At 37.1% G+C, this 25,411-nt stretch overlaps 1 protein-coding gene across 1 annotated transcript in view; it reads right to left on the reverse strand.

Moving 5' to 3' along the window:
• Nucleotides 1-1,532: 1,532 nt before the first annotated feature.
• ADGRA3 (adhesion G protein-coupled receptor A3) overlaps nucleotides 1,533-25,411 on the reverse strand; it is a gene marked incomplete at both ends in the record, with an annotated part of 61,205 nt that continues 37,326 nt past the window's right edge. The window contains 11 exons of the mRNA XM_080639145.1: nucleotides 1,533-2,775; nucleotides 2,974-3,069; nucleotides 8,478-8,623; nucleotides 9,605-9,728; nucleotides 10,267-10,391; nucleotides 14,762-14,970; nucleotides 15,127-15,340; nucleotides 16,417-16,620; nucleotides 16,944-17,105; nucleotides 19,777-19,926; nucleotides 23,059-23,260. Coding sequence (XP_080495271.1) covers nucleotides 1,533-2,775; nucleotides 2,974-3,069; nucleotides 8,478-8,623; nucleotides 9,605-9,728; nucleotides 10,267-10,391; nucleotides 14,762-14,970; nucleotides 15,127-15,340; nucleotides 16,417-16,620; nucleotides 16,944-17,105; nucleotides 19,777-19,926; nucleotides 23,059-23,260 — 2,875 coding nt within the window. The remainder of the gene's footprint in view (nucleotides 2,776-2,973; nucleotides 3,070-8,477; nucleotides 8,624-9,604; nucleotides 9,729-10,266; nucleotides 10,392-14,761; nucleotides 14,971-15,126; nucleotides 15,341-16,416; nucleotides 16,621-16,943; nucleotides 17,106-19,776; nucleotides 19,927-23,058; nucleotides 23,261-25,411) is intronic.

Genomic DNA, 25,411 nt, shown 5'->3' on the forward strand with positions numbered 1-25,411 from the left:
AGTCTAAAAGAAGTAACCAGGGAGCCAGGTATATACAATCCAACTCCACTTGTTGCTTAAAAGTTATCAGTATTAGACTATACAGAAATATTTTTTGCTATTTAATACATATGGTTTTATCAAGACAGGAATCAGTACCAGAAGCAGACAAAGCATTTCCCTGCAACTACTACCTCAAATTTGTCACTGCAGCAGGATGACACAAAATATTATCTTGCTTACATTAAGGTGTCAACAAGTATAGAAAACTATACTTGTAATTTAAAAAATAATTCTGCAATATTTCATTTTACATGAAAATTTTTGACCTTGACACTAATTTTTGTAATTATACTACATTATAAATTTGTGTTTAAACTACAACTTTTACTTTTCAAGATTTATGATAATTTAAACATTACATGTTTTAGTTATTCCCAACGCTGGGATTCACATGTTTTTAAAAACTGCTAACCTTATTAACATAGCTCTGCTACTGGAACTGCTTTGACACAGACACTGTATAGTATGGGAAAAGATTATTCTCCAAGTTGTCACATACAGGTGAGTAAAAGTGAACTTGCAACTCAAAACACTCCACAAGGGTCGGCTTGTACAGGGATGCTGAACCTGAAGCCCTTGATTTTGCACACTGATCCTACTAACAGATTAACTCATTACCACCTACCAAAACACCTGTGCTATTATTCTTCCTCACCATTACAACTGAGTGTTTACTGGTCATTACTGATGACCTTTGCAAATTAACACCTATTTTCTGTGAACATTCATCATCTTCTCAATTATGAATTAAAACAAATTAACAAAAACATCACAGGCAGATCAATTATGAGGGCAAAATAGAGTATTATTCCAAAACCATTACGAAGTAAACTGAAACTCTGTACATGTGCATTAAAATAAGCTGCAGCCATCTGAAAATATAAGTAACTTATGAAACAAGTAGCAAACAATTATTTTGGCATTAACAAATTACTTGTATATTAAAAATATCTTTAAAACGTTGCTTCATTTCCAAAAAATTCTAGGCCTTATGCAGGTAATTGAGCTATTTCCATTGCCTTTTTCAGTCACCAAGTATTTTCTTTAGTAACTAAAACTCCTAAGTTTCAAACACTGAAATAATAAGATCAAGATGATGCTTCAGTGCAATAATCCTCAAAACCCCAATAAATAAGTGAAACACTGGGCTGCTGGGGAAAATACTATTTATTATATGTTTAAATACAAATTTGAAATGTGTTGTGGACACATCTGCAGGGTTACAGGTAAAAAATAAAAATGTACAAAGTTGTTGTGTTCTTCATCCCTCAAGACTGATGCTTCCAAAAAAATGTCACAAAATACCAAGAGTTCATCTGTGTAAAAACAGCAAAGATAATAAAGCATACAATCTCTTGCTTGGCAGATTATCTTTGTTCCCTCCCTGCATAAAGTACCTACAGTTTGTAAACAGTCTTCAAAAGTGTTAATAGCTTTAAGGAATGTGTAATCACAGTTCGTTTGGATTCATGCCTCAATGAATTATGCCACTACACAGTAGTTTCGTGTTTCCATAACCCAGTTCTAATATTGCCAGTACCGTCTGCAGTGAGCAAGGGTCCATCCTGTCCACTGTTTTTAAGTGGTCCATTCTGAATGGCTAAATTTAAGCCGTAAGATTTTTGTTGGTTTTCAAGTTCAACCGCTATGGGTTTCCTTAGAATATCTTTTTTGTTGTTGGTAGCTATTGCTTTTTCAGTGTTTCTGCTACTTTTTGGAAGCGTACTGCAAGCATCACTGCTGTCTTGTTGGGACTGGTTATACTGACGTTCTCTATATGCCAAGTAGGCTCTTCGGCTCTTTGAATGCCCTTCAATGTTGCTTTGTCGACTTTTAGGTAAGCCATTTTGCACACTTCCTTCCACACTTGTGGGAACATCATATGCGTATTCCCTCAACACGGCAAGCCTGCTAGCACGATGCCCCTTGCTTCTGTTCTTATGGTGCCGACTTTGGTGTCCGTTTGTCCGGAACTGTACATCTAAGGGAGCTACATGCATTTTGATATCATTATCCACTGAATGTTCAGTGAGGCTATTATCAAGCTGAGGACCTGTGTTCAACGGCAGGGAAGTAGGGTGGCATTGAGCTGCTGCAGCTTGCAAGTTAGTTAGTTTACAACCTTGAGAAGAATTTTTTAGGCTTGATGCACTTTTATTTGTGCATGAAGATTCTGCACTACTGTTAGTGCACTTAGGGGCTTCTCCATTGGTTCCACTGGAACTGGATGGCTGCACATTTACTTGCACTGAATATGTACTTCTTCCAGGGCAGCAAGTCGTTATCCAAGCATGCCTGACATCTTCTCTGTTAATGCAATGGTGCACCATAAGGAAGGCACTGAAGCTTAAGCATGTTGCACCAAAAAAACAGCTGAAGATCAGGTCCATGGGATAATACAGGGAAACTGACATAGCTCCAAAGATCCACAGAGCAACATATAAAAGCAAAGTAAGGCCTACTCCCAGCAGCTGTGACTGAAAACTGTGCTCATTCTCCAAAGCGGATGTGGAAACTAGTGACACCGACAGTGAATCTTGATGAGCCAGTTCTCCATGTTCACTGGTGGCCAGACGCTGCTGCTCCTCAACAGGTTCCTTAAGTTCGTATTTACGTTCAGGGTGACGTTTTAGTTGTATGAATATGCTCAGAAAATACATACAGTTTATAAAAATTATAAAGCTAGCTGGTCCATAAAATGCTCCTAAGCTAGGCTCCCACGTCATCCAGCAACTGGAAAAGAAACAAACCAAAGAATCAAAATTGACATCTTATCAGAAGTCATTTATGCTTTATCAGTTCATAATGGTACTTTGAAATGGTCTTGCCTGTGTTACATTTTCTGGAAGAATCAGGATTAATGGCAACAAGCACTCAGAAAAACAAACCCATGAAATCTTATGACAGAGCTCCCAGTTATACGGTACTTACTAAGGAGCATTAGGTCTGCTGCCATAATTTCGGATGTTTGCTGCTGCTGTTATTCCACAGACTATGATAGGGATCCCTCCACCAATAAGGTAAAACCTAAAAAGTAGAAGTCAGTATATTAGAGACTGCTTAATGGCAATGGAATTTATTCAGCATGAATGAGAACTTTCCAGGATTCTGAAACTCATCAAGTTCTTTGAGAAAATAAACAGGTTTGGGCTTCAGCAATATGATTTTTTTCCTAAGCCTTCCTCACTACAATTCCTTCCTCCCCTGGTAAACCACCTCTCTCTCACCTCCCTCGCTGGCACTAAACAGAGGTACACACAGTTAGAAGGAAGAAGCAAAAGTTGGCAGTCCGAAGTTGTAAACTGCTGGAAGAAAATATGGAAACTTAGAAGGAAAATAGCAATCTCTTGTTCCAGAGATAACTTGCCCATATTATGGACACTATGTTCAGAAGATCAGCTGCAAGAACCCTTGCACCTTGAGGTTTTTTGGGGTGGAGGTGTTGGTGGTGGTCTTATTTATTTGGTTTTAACAGACCCTGTAATCTCAAAGCATATACCTCCTGCTTCCCTGTGGTGGTGTTAATGAAAACTGCCTTCACAAGCACGAGGGCATTTGTTATTAGAATACCTTACTTTTCATTCCAATTTCTATGAATTCACATTGAATTCATTAGTGGCAGATCAACAATTATTGATTATTGCTCCAATTAATGGCACTCTGTCCTGGATCTTACGCTAATCCAGCCCATATTCAGATCAGAACATGCAGTAAAACCTACTACTGTGACATACAGATTCATAGTTTATTTTATCATTAGGAGACACACACCTATTCCTATGATCATGGACCTTTCCAGTGTGTTCCAGATCATTCACCAGGAGTTACTACTGTCCCCTTTGAGACACAAAACAACAGTCACATAAATCCTTTTTCTTAGAAGTCTAGGTACACTAAATGCATTACTCAGTTGCTGAATCCTACCAAGATCAAATACCGTGATTTGTTTATTCCGTATCTTGATGCAGCAATCAGGACCTGATCAAGTGAAACAGATCTTTGTGGCAGATTTTACTCTACTTCTCTTTCACTAGAAAGAACTAAATCATTGCCTCAATGATGCACTGCTACTCAAACATTGACAGGTGAAGGTGGTTCTACACAAGGCAAGTTGTTACTGGTGGGAGAGTGAAGCAATATGGATTGCTTGCAGCTGTAGTTCAGGTTGCTGTATTGAAGGAACACGTTTACAACTGGTCTTGGACCAAACCAAGACACCAAGTACCAACACCAAAAAAAAAAACAAACCCAAAAAACAAACCAAAGAGAAAAAACAAAACCTATGCAATTGTGTGTTGTTGAGTTTAAGCCTTCAGCAATTTCTAAGAGTCCCAAATTACAACCCAAAATTATTAAGCAACAAGAAGTTCTATGGACAGAATAGTAACCAAAAAACATACACAAGACATGCTGCAAGGTCAGGCTGGATGGGACTTTGAGCAAACCTGGTCTAGTGGAAGGTGTCCCTGCCCATGGCAAGGGGTTGGAACTAGATGATGTTTAAGGTCCTTTCCAACCCAAACTACTGTGTGATTCTATGATCCTATGCTAAAGGATATACAGTAATACTATGAACTTGGGGGTAGAGTGCTGTGTGAACTAAAACTTTCCTTTAAATTAGATCAAAAAGAGAAAAACAAATCCAATGACATGGGTACACAAGAGGTGTTACGCTGGTAACAAACCATTAAATAGCAAAATGTGTTCCTAAGTAGAACATTCACCCAGTATTTTTATTATAGTAATACAAATATTCATATTTTTATTTTATTTCATGCTTTACATGAAGTACCCCCTTATTAAGATCTTCAGTAAGATAATTTGCAAAGCAGTTCTTTTACGTAAAAGAAAAATTGACACTGTTTCCTTTTGTCCTGTTTGGGGTCCGTTGAACAAATGCCATTTTTGCATGACAAACTCCATTTACTTCTTGTGATTGGCATCTGAGGACCTCAGGTTATTTTTACACTCTCTTGCCTGGCATGGCAAGGCAACACAAAATATTTAGTTGGCATAGATTTTTCCCAGTTAAGAAATTCCAGCTGGTGCCAACTGTTGGACTATCTTCTCCACTTGGCTACAGTGAGCCACAGAAATTCCCCTTTAATGTCCATAGCAGCTTTCAGAAGAAAACCAGACCCATTTCAGTCTTCTTCCACCTTGTTTGTGACCTGTGACAAAGTTCTGTCAACACTGAATGACTATAATCACCACCACCAAAACTGTCTTATTTCCCAAAATAAAGAAAAAAAGCTTATCTAGCCTAGAGTGGAAGGAAGCTAACAGGTATGAAGTGCACCTTCAGAAAATATCTACAGAAACTGAAGATCAGTGTAAAGATCATGCTTACCTACCACCTGCAAGGTGGACTTCTTCAAACCCCAAAACCACAAAGCAGAATAATTTACATATGACACCTAAGTAGAAAAATGTGTACTTACACACATTGATCAAGGCTTTTATTTTTAATGGTCCAAAAGACCTTCTGTAATTCTGAAAAGGCACATAGACGAGGAATATAAGCAGTATGGAGGCAACAGAGAATCGGTTGTTTTGTCCCTCCAAGTTCAAGAAATATGAGACCTGATAACAGTGGGTGACCAGTTCTTGCACAAAACTTTGTTTTATGTCACCACAGATAATTTTGTTTTGATCATAAATTTAAAAGACAATTGAATTTAAAAAACCCCAAACCAAACAAAAATAATCCTGCTATTGCTGTTCCATGCAAAAACATCACACATCACTCTGACTGTGGAAATCCCTGATCTGAAAGAAGTTGCACACAGAAAAATCTATACGTATAAGTAAGTATATGAAGCCTGGTTGCTGAGATTGGATACTTGTCTTAAGGATCACTGCCATTGTCACAGATGAGGTGTCTGGATCTGAAATGGTATGAACATGTTTATGTCTATGCAGAGCTGAGCCTGTGAGGCTGGTAATTACTGTAACATTTCCTAAAGGCCCACTGTACGAGAGGATCTGGTTTAAGACCATCTTAAAAACCTAAACATACACAAGTCCATGGAACCTGATGAAATCCAGCCTCGGGTCTTAAAGGACCTGGCAAATGAAGTTGCTAAGCCACTGGCCATCATATTTGAAAAATCATGGCGGTCAGGTGAAGCTCCCAGCGACTGGAAAAAGGGAAATATAACCCCCATTTTCAAGAAAGGGAAAATGGATGACCCGGGGAATTACAGACCAGTCAGCCTAACCTCTGTGCCTGGCAAAATCTTGGAGCAGATTCTCCTGGAAGGCATGCTAAGGCACATGAAAAACAAGGAGGTGGTTGGTGACAGCCAGCATAGCTTCACTAAGGTGAAATCCTGCCTGACCAATTTGGTGGCCTTCTATGATGGGGCTATGGAACTGATGGACAGGGGCAGAGCAGTTGACGTCATCTACCTGGACTTGTGCAAAGCGTTCGACACTGTCCCACATGACAATCTTGTCTCTAAATTGGAGAGACATCAACTTGATGGGTGGACCACTCGGTGGATAAAGAACTGGCTGGATGGCCGCACGCAGAGAGCTGTGGTCAATGGCTCGATGTCTGGCTGGAGACCAGTAATGAGTGGAGTCCCTCAGTGATCAGTGTTGGGAGTTCAACATCTTTATGGGTGACATGGACAATGGGATTGAGTGCGCCCTCAGCAAGTTTGCCAATGACACCAAGCTGTGTGGTTCGGTTGATACGCTGGAGGGAAGGGATGCCATCCAGAGGGACCTCGACACGCTTGTGAGGTGGGCTGATGCCAACCTTATGAAGTTTAACCATGCCAAGTGCAAGGTCCTACACCTGGGTCGCAGCAATCCCAGGCACAGCTACAGGTTGGGCAAAGAAGAGATTCAGAGCAGCCCTGCAGAGAAAGACTTGGGGGTGTTGGTTGATGAAAAAATGAACATGAGCCGGCAGTGTGCACTCGCAGCCCAAAAAGCCAACCTTATCCTGGGCTGCATCAAGAAGAGCATGACCAGCAGGTCGAAGGAGGTGATCCTGCCCCTCTACTCTGCTCTCGTGAGACCTCACTTGGAGTATTGTGTGCAGTTCTGGTGTCCTCAACATAAAAAGGACATGGAACTGTTGGAACAAGTCCAGAGGAGGGCCACGAGGATGATCAGGGGACTGGAGTACCTCCCATATGAAGACAGGCTGAGAAAGTTGGGGCTGTTGAGCCTGGAGAAGAGAAGGCTGAGTGGAGACCTCATAGCAGTCTTCCAGTATCTGAAGGGGGCCTACAAGGATGCTGGGGATGGACTATTCATCAGGGACTGTAGTGACAGACAAGGGGTAACGGGTTCAAACTTAAACAGGGGAGGTTTAGATTGGATATAAGGAAGAAGTTCTTTACTGAGAGGGTGGTGAGGCACTGGAATGGGTTGCCCAGGGAGGTTGTGAATGCTCCATCCTTGGCGGTGTTCAAGGCCAGGTTGGATGAGACCTTGGGTGGCATGGTTTAGTGTGAGGTGTCCCTGCCCATGGCAGGGGGGTTGGAACTAGATGATCTTAAGGTCCTTTTCAACCCTAAGTATTTTATGATTCTATGACTTTTCCTTAAAAAAAACCCAGTAAAAATTAAGGAAAGCAAAAAATACTTAAATGTTGTATGAATATTAACCTTCTACCTTTTAACCTACCAATTAAATATTTCTATATGCTTATATGTAATAATGCAAATTTTATGATATTCAGAAAAGCATTTTTGATTTTCTGCAGTCTCTCTACATGGAAATCAAGCTTTCTACGTATTTGCCTATAACTAACCAAAGTTAATCGCCTTCTGCCACCTTGTGGAGGATTCCAGCTTAGCAGTTTTTAATTAACACCCAGAGTCTCACTAAGCTACATGAACAATGTATGCTACTCTTCTCTATCAAAAATACTTTACCTAGGATGAATATCACAGATCATGAGTTTGTCCTATTTTGGTGATTTCAGAAGTAAAATTTCTAAGAGGAATGGTTCATGAAGAACACTATTTTCATTTGATAAAAAGTGACACCTATTTTTCAAATTATTTGTAAGGAATCCTTTGAAAACATATTAAACTTCATTTACTTAAATTGCAGTGTTTATTGTTAATTGTGTGACAGCAGTTCTACGCATTCTTTTTTCTCTAATAATTTCGTGGGAAGTGTTGCTATCTCTGATAATTTCATGGGAAGTGCTAATCAAAGCCCCACTTATGATGCCAAAAAGCTACCAATTTCTTATTTTACAAATCAGACACACAGCACCGTAACAGCAATAGTCTAAGACCAACTGTCCTTCACCTCATCCTCTTTAACACAATGCTGAGGAACAGAAAAATCTAGAAGGAACTTTATGGAACTTCTGGAAGTAAAAGGAAGCAATGACCTGTTACATTCTCTGGTCAGAATATAAGCTCAGCAACCTGGGAAATAATGAGTTGCAGAAACAGTCCCACCTCAGCATTGGTCTGGGTGGAGGAGGTGGCTCATCAGGATCTTGACATCTTTTTGTTTTTTTGGTTACTTGCTTGTAAATATTACGAGAAGTCACTCCCAACCACAGTACTGTCGCAAGAGTGGAATAATGAAGAATTATCCCAACCTGAGAAAAAAATGTAAATGAATGCCCAAACATGTCCTTAATAAGTTAAAAATTAATCATTTAATGTGCAACTCACATAAAGCCTGAATTTTCAAAAGCTCATTTCAAGGTAAGAAAAAATCCCTTATTGTGACTGTTCTAAATGCCAATTCATTGTGAAAAATAAAGTATGCTTTACAAACCCATCTTCATATCAGCTGAGTCTGATAAGGCTACATAGCTGCAGCTGCCTGTAGTGGAAGGAAAACTTAATAACAAAAAGAAGGAAAAAAAAACCCCAAACCAAACCAAACTCAAAAAGCATTATTATTATTATTATTATTATTATTATTATTAAAAGTATTATGGTGAGGGATTAGAAACTCCTATGAATCACTGGATGAAAAAAACCAAAACCAAACCAAACCAAACATTATCATATCATTCCGAAGTGAGAACTGTCATTATACTGAAACACTACAAATGAATTAAAGATGGCCAAATCTTAGAAGAACAAGTCACTATAAAAGATGAGTCTTTATAAAGCTAGTGATGTTTGTCTAGTGAAAGCATGGGTCTCTGACTTTAAATACTTCTCTCTCCCTCCCTTTAGGGTACAATACCAAGCAACTGGAAGTAATTACTTTAATACCTGTGGAAATCAGTTTTCACATAGTCAGTAAAGACCACATAAAGGCCTATATATGATAATTTCAAAGTAAGTTAATCTCAAAAATAAAACTAATCAGTAAAACTTGTTTTTTGTGACAGCATTTTAGGCAAAAAAAAATTCCAGTTTTCAAGTAAGAAACTAGTTTTACCTCCATGGCTGATTGAAAATACAGAGGAAATCTTAAAAAAAACCCTATTTTTTGTCTAAAATTTTACCTTGTGATAATATGCCTGTACTGTACTGCTCTGCAGGCAGAAGAAGGGGTGTATATATATGTAGAAGTATGAGACCGACAACCGATTTTTTCAATTGTTTGCATGTTTACTTACTGCTTGGCAAATGCTGGCATTCCTGGTCTGAGTTATGCCTCCAATAAACATCACACATGTTAGGAAAATATGAAAGCTCAGGTTAACTAGCATATGCCAGCTTTTCACACTGATCCTGATCACACTGTTAAAAGGAACAAGTTAGACAAAGTAAAACACAGCTACATTATTGTCTTTCATAAACTAGCAAGATACACTTGAGATAAATAAGCTGTAATTACTATGAATGATCGTTTGACTACCACACACTTCGTAATCAAATAGAATCTGGTCTTCATCACAAGAAATTATAACAACCTCCTATTAACTAGCTTTACACAACTATTTAAGACCCGATTTAGCCTTCAAGCTTTCACATCAACAAAAGTGTAAAGTTGAACAAATGAAGACTTTGTTAAATTCTACCAACATTCTTGAGTGGTCTCTTCTTTCATCCCGAAGCAAAAGTGAGATACATAGTTAAAAATATTAAAAAGAGATACATGGTTATGAGAGGTAAACTATCAAACTCAAGAACAGATGAAATGGCTCCTTGCTTAACTTTTGCATCAACAAATTTTGTAGGGAAAAACCTCAACCAAATGCAGATTACCGTATCACGTTTCTATCAAAAAGAAAAAGTATGCATGAAACTAATTTTTCAGTTAAGTTTTCATTCATACCTGTGATGGTATATGTAACTGACTATGATCATCAACAGACACATTAGCAAAACCATGGCAGTGGCATAAATTACTGGATGCAGAAGATCAGCTGGCTGCGTATATAATTCAGCTCCCGTCAAGTCCTGACAACAACAACAACAAAATTAATATTACTTCACCATATCTATTCTTCTTCTGAGGGCAGGGGAATGGCAGAGGAAACACAAGTAGTAACAGGAACCTTTTAGGTGAAATATGATGCAATATGATTTGTCTTTGAAGGTGATCAAACTTTGAGCAGGTAACTGGACAAAACGATAGCCACATGCTCCTACCAGACTGTTATTTTATGATTACTGTTTGACCAGAACAGACAGCTGATAATGCAAATAGAATTCAACAGCTCTTTAGCATAGTTCAAGTTTTCTGAAGCCACTCATCAAAATATTACTCAAGGAATAAGCATGAAATGCAACCTTGGACTGTTAATGCATGTAAGTGTTTCAAACATCTAAGAGGTGACTTTTTCATTTACTAACAACAAGAGCAAAAAAAACCAGAATTCTGTTTGGATGCAATTTCAATTTACTAGAGTTCCATTTCCATAATGGTAATGGACACTGGGAAGTAAACAGAGAAACAGAAAAACACCCTTCAGTCCATTCCAGCACAAAAAAGGCTTTACCACTGATCACAGAACAGTTAGGGTTGCAAAGGACCTTACGATCATTCAGTTCCAACCCCCCTGCCATAGGCAGGGACACCTTGCACTAGACCATGTCACCCAAGGCTCTGTCCAACCTGGTGTTGAACACTGCCAGGGATGGAACATTTATTACTTCTTTGGGCAACCCATTCCAGTGCCTCACCACCTTCACAGTAAAGAATTTCTTCTTTATATCTAACTTGAACTTCCCCTGTTTAAGTTTGAACCCGTTACCCCCTTGTCCTATAACTACAGTCCCTAATGAAGAGTCCCTCTCCAACATCCTTGGTAGACCCCCTTCAGATACTGGAAGGCTGCTATGAGGTCTAACCCTGATCTTAGGCAAATCTGGTTTATGAAAAATAATTTTTCAGAACAGACAGGATACAGAAACTTCTCTCACCTATAATTCTGAGTAAGTCACTCTAAAACCTCTAGAGCTGGCAAAGTTCAAAAGCGTGCAGGTGGAAAGGAGAACAAATTTGGCAAAGGAAGATAGAAAATTAGGAGGAAGCCTCAGTTTGGTTTGAGAAAAAGCACAGTGATGTAAAATCTGTTGTTATGGTTTAGGATGGGTAATCTAATTTCATGGACAGAAGAAGAGTTCTTGAATCAAGGCTTATAATTAAATTAGAGTCAGCAGTCTCTTCACCACTCCTTCAATTGTTCTTTCATCAGAATATAAATTTGTTATTCCTAACTAACTCACCAACCTCATTTCAAACTAATTTAATCAGATCGTCAGTTTGAGTTTTATATACTTGGTTTTCTTTGGCACCTGGAAAAAACACTTTGGGAAGGATCATAAGATATTATGCCTCATGCAGCCAGTGTCATATGATTTCAACACTACCCTTAGGTTGGTTGATATCCAGCCAGAGATTCTTAGGAACTCACTGCTGTTACAAGCATAAGCAAATATATTGCCACACAGTCAGTGAGTATTGAAGAACAGCAACTTACAGAATCATGGAATGGTTTGGGTTTGAAAGGACCTTAAGATCACCTAGTTCCAACCCCCTGCCATAGGCAGGGACCCCTCACACTAAACCATGTCACCCAAGGCTCTGTCCGACCTGGCCTTGAACACTGCCAGGGATGGAGCATTTAACACTTTGGGCAACCTGTTCCAGTCCCTCACAGTAAAGAACTTCTTCCTTATATCCAAGTTAAACTTCCCCTGTTTAAGTTTAAACCTACTGCCCCTTGTCCTATTGCTACAGTCCCTCTCCAGTATCCTTGTGGGCCTTTATAGTATTTCGACTGCCGCTTCCAGATTGGTGACAGATAACAAGATGTGATACATGTATTGGTGTGAACTTTGAGAACAAGATCTACAAAATCCCAAGATTTACAATAATCTTCTGAAACACCTGAGAAAACTCAGTATGCCTAGCCTAGCTAGCACAGGCCTTGACTCAATACCCACTAAGTCGATGGAATTCTTACCGATTGCACTCATATTTTTAATCTGACCTACGAAAAGGAGTAAGGGGAACTAATAATGCTATTTCTAAGCTAAACTGACCCTACATAATATTTCAGTAAAAAAAAAATGACAGCAAAATAACAGAGATGGCATTAAGAACAACACTGGGGCATTTACAGCCAACTAGCAGAACTCTCTTCTCGACTACCAGCACTGTTTTTTTTCCTCTGCTACAAGCCTATAATAATGAGACTTCAGCTGAGCCTCCTGGTTACCTCCTCTATTATTAAACAGTGGTTAAAATAATTTGCAAATAAATACAAAATTTTACAACTGTATCTTCCCAAATCACTACATTAGAAAACTAGGCATTCCGTTTCCTCATGAGCCAAGACTTTATCTTAGGTTCTGAAACATATGAAGACAGGTCAGTACATTACAGCCTGCTTTTTTCTATACACATAGACATTAAAGTAAAGTAGACCAAAAAAAGAGTGACATAACTCTGGTTAACTAATTCACCATCCAGCCAGGATGATGCAGTATTGCATTCAGGTCTCTCCTGTTCATGTATCTGACATTAATGACAACTGCTGAATTAAAAGCCAAATGTCTAAAACAGAACCCAAAAGAATCTCTTATAAGCCTGGGACCAGAACCCAGACTTTCATAACATTGTAAGATTTTATAAATGAACTAAGTTATTAAGTCTTTTTTAATTACTATATGGACAGGCATTATGAAAACCTTTTTCAGCAGCCACTTATGACATCTAGAGCTTTTGCAGTGTATTAACTGTGTGCAAGAAACATCTACTGGATGAATATTACGCTGTTCTACCCCACCTACCCCCTCTACTCCAGCCCCGACCGCCTAATTATTCTGGAAATCAGCTAAATAGTTAAGGAATACTAGTTTTAGCAAGCATAGAATGAAAGCCACCCACAGAAAAGGAAGAAAGCTGCCCCTTCCTCTACCTTTTTTTTGATTTCTGATTGTCAATAGTTCTTTACATAACTCATAATAAGATATTGATATAATCTTACCATCTATTAACTTACAAGTACTCATTTACAGCAGCAGAATGAATATGCTTTTGATTTTATTTCCTCCAGAGGACAGAAATGTGACCAACTTAAAACATAATCTCTTTAATGCATACTACACATAAAAATGAAGTTTAATTCTGCATTTTAACGAATGCTGTTATTTTTCAGAAAAGGATTATATATTTAAAAAATATCAAAGAAAGTAACTATAGGATTATAACAGTTTGAAGTAATTTAAAACAGTACCTTCTTTTTTAAAGCTTGTCATGTAAATCTTAAATTTATTTATGCTTAGCTTTTTGGCATTCTAATATTTAATTCTCTTAAGATGAATATTTTTGAAAATTTGGGTTACAAAACAAAAAAGTAGCTTCTAATGCACTGATCATCATAAAGGAATCCTCTTTCTTCCACACACGATTACATGACAATATGTATTTAATTCCACACAGAGCATATTAACTACAACAAACCCCATACCAAATTAACACTTCTCAATATTTCCTAAAACTCTTACTATTTCAGTCAGCTTCCTGCTAGCCCACCATTTTTAGGTATCACATTTTATCATTTAGCATCTGTGCTGATGACTGACAAGCAGGATAGCAGACACCATCTGTAAAAAGGGAAGCTTCCCAGGCCAAATTCTGAAATGAATTGCTCTGGGAACAGAGAGAGAAGTAACCCTGCTTCATAACTGACAGGCACGAAAAGAAGGTGTCCTGTTCCCTTCTTCTTTAACTATTGCTACATTTTAAAACTGGTTAACCATTTTATTGACGTTGATTTTTTCCTTTTTCAATTGATGTCTTCTGGTAGCAGACTTCTACACTAGTGAATGAATAGCTAATTTGCAGTGAAATAGCTATCTCTGTTTATAGATCACAGAAAAAAGAAATACTTGGGAAAACACCTGTCACCAGACAAAGCTAACAACTTAAAAAAAACCCTACCTTCTCTGTGCTAGATTAAACTTTTTCAACTTTATTTTTAAACTGTCATTATTAGATAAGTTCATAGAAGCCCATTTGATTAAGTAGCTCATTAAAATGTCTTCCTACAATACAGTACTTTTCATTTGAAAATTCTTTTCTGCCTAGTATATTCACCAATTAAGTGCATTTTAACAGATTTCTATTTAAACCTCATCTTACATCAACATTTATATCAATGCAAGCAAAAACTGAACATTTCTTATGCCCAGTTTTGTAAAATGAAACATGGGAACGCTCATTTCCTTTAATTCAAGGAAAAAAACAAACAAAACCAGAATTGTATTTTGAATATTTTTAAGTTCCAGAAAGAGACATGTAATTCTAACTGTCATACCATTAAAACAGCATAGTTGCTGAGGGAGTAGCACTGAATGGTGGTAATATTTTCATCGGACAGAAGAATGCGACAACCATCAGATTTCCATCCCCCTTGTCCGTTAAGTAGATCAAAGTCCCACTGAGCTGGAACAGCATCTGCTCCATGTGCAATGCGCCGCAGTGTCACATTTATAGGAACGTGGTGACTGGCTGCGTTTAAACCATCTGTTACAAAAGAAATGCATTTGCAGATAAATTTCTCAACACATAACATGTGAGATCCTAAAAATCTTTCATAAGATCTACACTAGCTGAAACAAAGAGGTCAAAAATGTTTCCTACATTTTAAAGATTATAAAACAGTAATAACAAATAACAAACCTATCTTGGTAAGAATAACTGGTGTTACAACTGTACGACGTTTCCCATCGTCAGCCAGATTTGTGGAATTTCCTGTTGCTGGAAAAAGCTTTCCATTGCGAAATGCAATAAGCTGAAGCTTGTAGACAGATTCATCTGCTGGTCTGATTTCTCTTTTTTGCTTCTGGGTGAAGAGGGAAGCTGGCAACTGGATAGAAGCCTCTACAACTGTGTTCTAAAAATAAACAGATTTTAAGTTTTAAGAGAAAGTGAAATTCTTTGCAGAGATTAAACTAACAACTCCTCCAACTGCGTTTAGCAGACTATGTGTTGTGACAAACCTATCTGACAATGCTTCCAAGTAATCCACGATAAAATTATTGAATCAGGTTATTGAAGTCTTAACAATTTTTAAGAAAGAAAAAGAAATTAAATTAAAATTCTGCAGTTATCTTACTTATTAACTTCAACTTTACTCTCTGTAGCATCAGCAAAGTATTACCAGTTTTCCAGATTAGACTACTGGCAACTAAAAGCAGCAACCAAGACAAGCAAAGAGAAATGCTGTAACTGTGCATTAGTACCATTCAAAATGAAATGCTGTGTACAAACAGGTTTTGACAACTTGTATATAAATTATATGGTAGAGAAGCATGCATGTAATTTCACAGAATTACATAAATATAATTTCAAATATACACCCTACAGTGACATTCAAGCAAATTAAGTGATAAAAGCAAGCCAGTGTGTTAGGGAATGTAACTGAAAAATTACCTTTACAGAATATGAGGAAGTGTTTCCATTCTATACCCAGCCACAAAGACATATGCATGTGTGTGTGTATACGCTCACACACATTCAAATAAAACTAACCTTTTAGTTTCATTTTCTACTTCATACCTACTTACAGCATCACTCTGAGCAGAATACTTCAGATATTTAAGGAGACTGGTAATATTTCATTTAATATGTAATGAAGGTGAATACACAGCAAAATAAAGCCAAATACTATTATGACCTAGGGAGCATTTCAATTTCCGTACTTATGAAAAGGTCTGAAAGCATCTTTCAACTTAGTAAGTTTTAATAAAGGAAGCCGCACCTACTCATTAGAAATTGTGTCCATTAAAAAATATTCTATAATCAAGCCCTATTATGCCTTGCCACTTTAATTATCTGTTGTCACAGTCATTCTGGATTATGTAAAAATGCTACTTTAACATTAGAAATAAATAATATAAGCTTGCTTTCCAAATGACTCATATTTAAGATAGTTTTCCAGAGTCAGTAGGGAAACAATGAGTATACAACCTTTAAAGCCAGACTTGACAGTGTATTTGAAACGTTGCACTTAAAGCTTAATTGTTTATCCAGATTTCCATCTGGATCTCTTCTCCCATAATCATTGAGTCCTGTACGGTCTGATGTAGCCACTTTCTGAAATACGGTGCATGTCATTCCAGTGAAACCAGCAGCCTTTATTACATAAGCCTCAAGAGCAATATTTGGAGAATACTGTGATAACAAAAAAAGAAAAAAAAAAATCAAACATTAAATAACTTTACACATCACAGGAATAATAATAGTAATCTTAAACAGGATTCTCTGCCTTAACAAAAATAAAAAAAAAAACAAACTCTCACAAAACAAAACAAAAATCACCCAGAAAACTGTTTATCTGCTTATCTGGCAGAGATAAATCTGTTCAGAGTATTTCTCTTCTCCCTACATAAATAGTAGGCATTTCAGATAATGCCAACCTCTATTAAGAAAAATAAAAAGCTATTGAAACTCAAGAGGCAGCAAAATGTCTTCTAAATAAATAAATTTATACTTACAGTAGAATAAACTTGAGCTCCATTTGCAAGCCGATACATAGCAATTTTCTGTAGACACAGTACAATTCTAGTGCAAGCCTTGGCTTCCCTTTGTGCCATCCACAGTACACGCTCATCAGCTAACATAATGTTACTTGCTATGTCCACCATCACATCACCAAGCTAGCAGAGAAGAGAAATAAAACTATTTTATATCTCTGAAAGCATTCATCAGGTAAGACCATTATCAGAAAATTCAAAGCGACTTGTCAGCACAAAAAACAAAAGGAAATTGGTTGTTCCTATTTCAATCACCTGCTTGTCACATTGAGATATTGAAATCCTTTTGACTCAAGCATTTACCTTCTTTCAAGAAAAATTTTATGCCAATGTGTCTGTTTATATTATACTTAGAAAACAAAAATGTGAAAAATAAAAGTATTTCATTAAAAGCAAAGAGTGTAATGCTCCATATTCTACTGTAATAATTACTTAAAAGGACTACTTATAATCTACTTTAGACGTTATATTTATTAAAATAAAATTAAAATAAAAAATAAACTATAAATCAACAACAAAGCAGTTTGCATGTCTGGGGGAAGATAAGAAAAGAGTAATACAGGCAAAGATGAGGATCCAGTCCTTCTGCTTTTCCTCCTTTTGCTATGTCTGCCTTTTACTGCTTCCTTACTTGCCTTCATTTTTGCATGACCTGTTTTAGGTCACAGGTTGTACATGAGACAGCAAATACCTGTAGATACCAGAGCTGCTTTCAAACCACCAATTATGTTGTTGTAAGTTTATGCCCACAATTCCTACCCTGTCTTCTGTATGACAGACAAACACAAACTATAAAGGGAATTTATTTAGTCCACAACTCCACCAAAATTAATGAGCACCTACATTGGCAACACTGACCTTCACTGGATTTTCATGACATTTAAGAAACAGTGGCAAATACTGGACCAAAAGAGAAGGTGCATGTATTTTCTAGTTGAATTGACTGAAATGTAATTCACAGTGACTAAATTTAGGGACTGGGATTTTCTGCTTAAAGAGAAACAGGGTGGGGTGTGGAAGACAACTCTTTTGCCATCCAGACCAGTTTCTTTTCAGAATATTACTAGTAAGGACAGAATATAGTCAGTTGTTGTGATTTTTACATCTTTAAAAATAAAGGCAAGAACTAAATATAAAAATATTTACTGTTTTAGGAACTGCCTCTTGTAAGGACGGAAACTACAGTCAGTAAACATTCTCAACAGCTAACAAAGCCTCAAAGAGCATTTGCAGGTTGTAGCCCTTTAAATTCTCAAGAACAAATCAAAGTTAAATTAATTAAAGATGTTTATTATGATATGACTTAAAAGTGGTAACATGTTTTACACATCAACAAATGGTGGGTTTACAATAAAGTATCAGTATTAAGATCCTGAAGTCACCAGACTCAAGTTGCGTAATATTTTTTTTTTTTAACAGTATGAAACATTTCTTCCCCAGCTTATCAAGGTACAGACAAGTTTTTTTGCCAACTCTATTCTAACTTAAGACTATCTGCCAAGAACTTTCTGAACATGTCTTCAGTACGCTGCTTCTGACATGAAAAAGCTATTAAGATTTTATAAATTATAGCATTTCTCTTAAAAGAATATCCACTGTAACACAAATTAAAGAACAGTAACATGATATGTGAATAAAATAACAAGAAAAAGTTTGCAGAGCAATACCCTAATAATAACTACTAAGTCTTATTATAGACACTAAAAATTACATTAAATGGTATTCATGTTCCTTGAATATACCAGCAAAGGCTGACTTCAAATCAAACCAGTTAAGACCAAAACTACCTAAGAATTTTTCATATCATCTATACACCTTCAGACATGGCAATGTAATGCCAGATTGTGTCACTCTACAGCCAACAAATCACAGCCAAGAATATCTCTATCATGTAACAAATCATGCAGCAATCTAAAACATGTTTCTATTTTCAACTGGGTACAAAACCAGCTGTTTAATTAACTGCTTGCATAATTCCAAAATACACCAAAAAATCCAATTGGTTGGGTTTTGTCTGGTTTTTTTTTTTTTTGTTTGTTTACTTGGTTGTGGCTTTGTTTTTGTTTGTTTGTTGTTTTTTGTTTAGTTGTTTTGAGTTCTTTTGGTTTTTTTTTTTTGTGGTTTTTTTTTTTGCACAAATTTAAAATTGAGGTATTGTGGTCTTCAACTTCCCAACATGCACTGTACAGTGAGATCAATATAACCTCTGTTCAGCAGTGAAACAGAGAGTTCCCACCCACAAGTGGTACAACCACTTGCATTTTTCTCCCCAACAATGAGCATTCTCTAAGATTTTATTTTAAAGTCTTATATCCTGCAAGATAGAGGGATACTGAAAACCGTAGAGATACAGCTCAATACTGAATAAAGCCAGCCTACCGTGGTGGGAGGGGAGAACATAAGTCTTGTTTTATTCATTATTGAGAGGATTCTCTGAGGCTTTCATTACCTGTATTTTTATTAGATAAGAACACACCAATGAAAACCTGTGTGACCCACTCCATATTAAATAAAACCAGACTTACTGTTACCTATCTCTCTGCTCCAGTGCTGACCAGAGGTGTTACTCACATTACAGGTCCAGTGAATGCTGGATCATCTCAGCGCGAGTGCGAAGTCTGTGACCATAGGTCAACAACTTCAGGGACCTACTAAACAAACGAAAACAAGGAATAGAATCTGATAATCCACTAACTCAGTGCCTGCATCTAATGTTGAGAAGGTTTCACTGCTCAGAATACTTAAGGACAAACACTTTGATTATCTTTAAAGTGATGGCAAATTATCCAGTTACCTCTTTATATTTTTCAGCGAATCGTCCAAATTTCTCTATCATTTCAGCCACAAAAATAACATCCATCTTATCAGAAAAATTTGCTGCTTCAACAGTGTAAGCCAAGAGCTGTCTTGCTGTTGCCACTGCATTAGTAAGGTTGAGCGGCATCTACATAGAGAACAAACAATCATTTTGAAGAACTGAAAATTAAGTGCAAGATAGAGGCAACAATTCAGTAATCAATAAGCATTTTCCCTGAAGAAGACAGCAATACCCACAGGGATCACAGTGCTATAAGTAGCCAGGGACTACCACCTCATCTGTTGGCAAAAATACTTCCTATAAGCCAGGGAACCAGCATTTGTACTGGCACCCAGAAACTGGGATTTGTCCTGTTGCCCTAGTAGGGAGAAAGGTGTTGCACCAAGAAAAGGTATTGGGGGAAGCCATTACTGTAAAGTGCTTATTTTCCTTTTTACCCGAGCCTAGGCAAGGCAACACAAAGCTCCTAAAATACAGCATTTTATAGCAACAGAAACCAAAAGACATTCAAGTACACCATTGCTGTAGCATTCACTCTTGATTCTGTAATTACAGAAAGCATTTGGGATATGCACATACAAACACACCCCAAACAAGACAGATCCTCTCTATGACAAAGCTCATTATTTCAGTTCTGAAACAAGCACCATGCTGGAAAATTGTTCACTAAATAGTGTACAACATCAACATGACTGAGCCAGCAGGGACCAAAAATGGGATATTTCAGATAGGACAGTGGAAAGCTGTGTGAATGTTATCAGCTCATGTTCAGATGCTGTTTATCCATGATAATCCAAAACAGAGTTGTTCTATCTCTCTGTTTTCTGGTGTACAGATATCTGGTCTGTCCCACCAAATTTGTAATGTGCCACATAAGCACAGCTATGTATTTGTTCCTGCTGGTCTTAGCACTTGTATGTAGATTTGAATGCAATTAATGGAAGATTTTTTTTTTCCCCAAAGCACTAGAAGTCATGTATATAAAGAGTAAATAAAGTTCAAAGTCATAACACACACTTTCAACAAAGTAAACTTTCATATTCAGATATTCTGTATAATTTCTTTGAACTTTTTTTTAAACATGAATTTCTTTTCACCTAAAACTTTATCTGCATGATACACAAACAAGAACAGTGAAATGTAAGTGTTCTTGCATAACTGCTACAAAGGTTTCACTCTATTTTAAACTTAGACCTCAATTTCATTTAAATTACTTGGCAGAGTTCTAATTTTCAGAACAGCTCAACTACCTTTGTGTTCAAAGGTGTTAAAGGTGCTTATAATACTACTACATTGATTATTAGTCTCAAAGAGACAATAGATTTCTCTGCAGAATACTGTTAAAAATTCTAGGCATACTACATGTAAAAAGAGGAAGGGTCTAATGAATAAAAACAACTAAAACAGAAACATGCCACTTCTTCCTTAAAAACAAAAATTAAACCTACATTTCAGTGTAGCACCATTGTGTGCATGTATTTTTGACTACTTCACACATGGAAATTATACTTCAGCTCTTTCTGAAGATACTGATCTGACCCTCACATATTAAACTTTTTAAGTTGGCAACATTCTTTCACAACCTGATAAACGCTGGCTAAAGAAAAGCAGTTAAGCCAGACTGAAGTAATCCAGGCTCTTGAGCAGTTCCAACTCTACAGTACATAGCCAGGAGAAGTTATATGCCCTGCCGATAAAATTACCAGGTGAGAAAAAAGCAAACCAGCAGCAGCAAAGTTCTCAATAAGCAAACACTCAGCTCTTGCAGTCTCCTATAAAGGGATGCCCAGCATCATCTCCCACCTGCTAATCAGTCATTTTGCACTACCACCCTCCATCTCAGCCCTTCAAATATGTTTCTTGTGACCAAGCCACAGCATGCACCTCTAGTGCCTGGAATGTAAAGCAGCAGAGAACAGTTATGTCAATCCCTAAATTTGTCTTGGACCAAAACAGTTAGTCCTTTCCCTTTCCCCCTCTCTCCCATACTTTCGACCTTCCTTACACCACTGCTCATTGGTCTTCAGGGAATCAGAGCATGAAGATAAAAAACTATGCCTGCATTAGTAAGTAACTGAATACAGAGGAAGCAAGTCAGCAACAACCTATCTACACAATATGCAGTACAATGCTTTTGCCTCAAACTAGATATAGCCCAAGCCACTAGATGTCAAGACCTCACTACATGTATAAATCAGAGACATCCAAGCGCAAATATCAGTTCAGATCCAGATTGTCTCAGTCAGGGCATATGGCGCTTCTGATACAGTGTGAAGTTTTCTCTAAAAGTATGTGAACTCATACCCTGATCACACGCAGTAATCCTACCCTGAGATCAGACAAGAACCAGAGCTTATGTTAAACATGGGCAGTGTTACCAACATCAACTCAAGTGGCACAGCTGTATTAGTAAAAAACAAACAAACCAAACCAAATAAACAAACAAAAAACCCAAACCACAACAAAACCCCAAAAAACCCAAACCCAAAAAAACACAAGACACACCATACCAAAAAACATTCTCACATCTCTGTAGTTTCCCGAGCTGCACTGATGCTAGTGGTCTGACAATACGCAGTGGAAAACATCAAGCTTAAACCAGAGGCTCAAAACTTTGTGGAGTATTATACAATACAGCACCTATACATATAAGGCTGGATACATCATTGTAGAAAAGCATTTGTGAAAGTATGAGTTAACTAGACATAAGCCTCAAAAGGAATTTGGAGACAAGAAATTTTGTTTCATACCTACATTTAAAATTGAGAATACCCTCTTGTATTCTGGTAAGTACTACCAGATTACAGTACCTAGTTAATTCTACTTTCATTAGTTAACTCTCATTGCCCACACCGAGTCTATTAGAGGTTTATAGCAACAGAGGCAGAGTTTGACTACTCTCTGTTATTATAATGGAAATAGCTGTTCTACCTTACAACTTCAGCCTGCCTTATTTCTTTATAGCATGTGACCAGGACAGGGCACACAGTTGACAAAACCAACCATGGCAAGTACCATTCTCCTATGCTTTACACAAGTACACCAAAGAATAAAATTTTCCTTGCACTTTCAATCTGGGGGTACTCAAAACAGATATTAAACCAAGCTCTTAAGATAACCCTACAAATTCTAGTGTTGTGGTCATCAGAATTTACCTACAACACCAGCATTACCAGCTTAAAAAAAACCTCTGAGAAACAGACTTCAGAGTTTTTATTTTCATTAAAGAATTTGATTTTCTAGAAATGCAAAAATTACCTGATTGAACATATAAAGAACTCGAGTCACATCATTTGCATACTGGCACCTGGAGTAGTCCTCTTCGGCCCAGTACCCTCCCCTGTCACATCTGCGCCAGGCTCTTCTCTCATCTTGTGAGTTGCCAGGATATATCCCACTGCCAGCAGAATACCGTGTACACAGCAGGTATGCTGTGATGCCTGCCAATGTTCTAGGCCACCTGGGGAGGCAAAAGCATAAAAAAAAAAAAAATAGATAAATTTACATGACAAGTAAATAAAAGGATTAAGCACCACAACATGAAATAAAGAAAATAATGAGACACTCAAAACTAAGCATCTCTAAAGTATTTAAAGGGCCACCTTGGCTCATGTTCAGTATTTTCAAGCTGTTCATATTTGTGTACTATTAACAAAATGAGTTCTAATGCTAGCATGCTTTTTTTAATTTTTTTATGAGCTTGCAGGTGGAGAGAAGGTGCTTATAGAATTACTAAAAATAGTTCACTTTTTTATAAGAAACCTTGCCTACTTCATGAAAAATTCCATATTAACACTATAAAACCAGTTAAACACATAGTAAAAGCCCTGCAAGCTTTCTACTTGTTCTGTTCATGTGCATCAATGTAACTTTCAAACAACAGCATTCATATCAAAACTAAACTGCAGATATGAACAGCAGACTACATTTATAGTATTTAAGAGCAGCAGTAGTACTATGACTTTGATCAATTTTGCAACCTGACATGATACCAAATAATAATCAATGGGAAAAGAAAGTGGTCATAATGTTAAGAGTAGAAGAGAATTCCTTTCACGGGAGGCATGTGGAACTAAGCACTTTTTAAGAAAACTTCTGAGTCTCTCAACTTCCTCCTCTGTAATTTTACCGCATATTTTATCAGTATAAATATATGCGGAGATAGAAATGAATTAAAGAATAAATACAGAAAATTAAGCTGCAATACAGCTTTAGTGCACTGATCACTCATTAGATCAGAACCGATTTAAAGGAAACTTAGGAATAAGAAAGCAACCATGCCTGAATCAAGCTTCAGTGCTGAGAACAGATAAGGACAGGGACAAGCAATGCCATTCTAGAAGGAATGCCAGCCAGTCTGCCTGCCCCTGCATCTCAAATACAACAACCCAACATACAAGGTTTAACTAAAACTGACAGCAAAACAGAGCTTCATTTGATTGTACCAGACTTTCTGTACCCTAATTAAGTCAAATTCCTTGAACAGTCTTAAGAGCTAACATACTTTTTCTCAGTTTTAAGTCTTTCAAAGGGCTTTGCACAAAGCAGTTATCTCCAAAAACTGAAATGGTCAAACAAAAAATTCCATTAGATTAGGCTGTGATTTAAAGTTTGCTTTTTGTATCTGTACTGCATTTTAGTAAGTGGCCATTTAGTCACTACTATCACTAAGTTAAGATATGCTCAAAATATATCTATATTTGAAAGAAAAAAAAAGATAAACAAAATATCTGTATTTCCAGAAGGACGGAGTAACTGCCTAGAAGAACGTTCCATCTCAGGAAATTAAAATCTAAATAACATTGCCAAAACAGAAACTGAGCAAGTTAGCTCCATTTTCCACATGGCCACATGGCCTTAGAATAGTTTAAACTCTGTGGTACCGACAGATGTTATATGACACAGCCACCAAGATAAATATTTTCACAGAAAAATGGCACTCACTGGTCACACCTAGTGCTAAAATATTAGAAAACTAAAAAACAGAGTGGAACACCAGAACTTAAAGAAGAAACATGGCTTGCAGGAGAGCTTTAATTACTGTATTTTTAAATGAGTATAATTTCTATATATATCTTCTGGAACTTTGTTAGCCATCAAATGGAAAAAGGGAGAGTTTCAGTGTTGAACACTACTTCAAAGGTTATTAGATTATCACAATATTATTTGCCTTCTCTCCTGGCTCTTTCTACCACTTTCCCTATTTTTAATCCACCTCTTCCCCTTCTGTTACTGTGATTTTATGTCTACTGCATTTACTTTTCATTTATCTCTCTACACAGCATTTTATCTTTTACCACAACCTTCTCAAAAGTATATTAGCAATGCCAGTCACAGTCTGTACTACATTTATAAAAGATATCTACAGAAAGACTTAACTAATAAAACTCATGTATTATTTGTCTTATGTTTCAGAAAGCTTCCCACTAATCTATATCTAAAAGGTGGAAAGTTTAAAACTCCCATCTTTCTGCTATAATCTAACATCACAAAAACAACATATGCAATGTCACCAACAGAAGTGCTTTGTGGGGAAGTGTCCCTCACCCTCTTTCCTCTCCCATTCACAATACACCTTATGGAGTTACAAGTTTCTTTGCAGCCCAGTGGT

This window comes from Psittacula echo, assembly GCF_963264785.1.
Source record: "Psittacula echo genome assembly, chromosome: 1".
NCBI lineage: Eukaryota > Metazoa > Chordata > Aves > Psittaciformes > Psittacidae > Psittacula > Psittacula echo.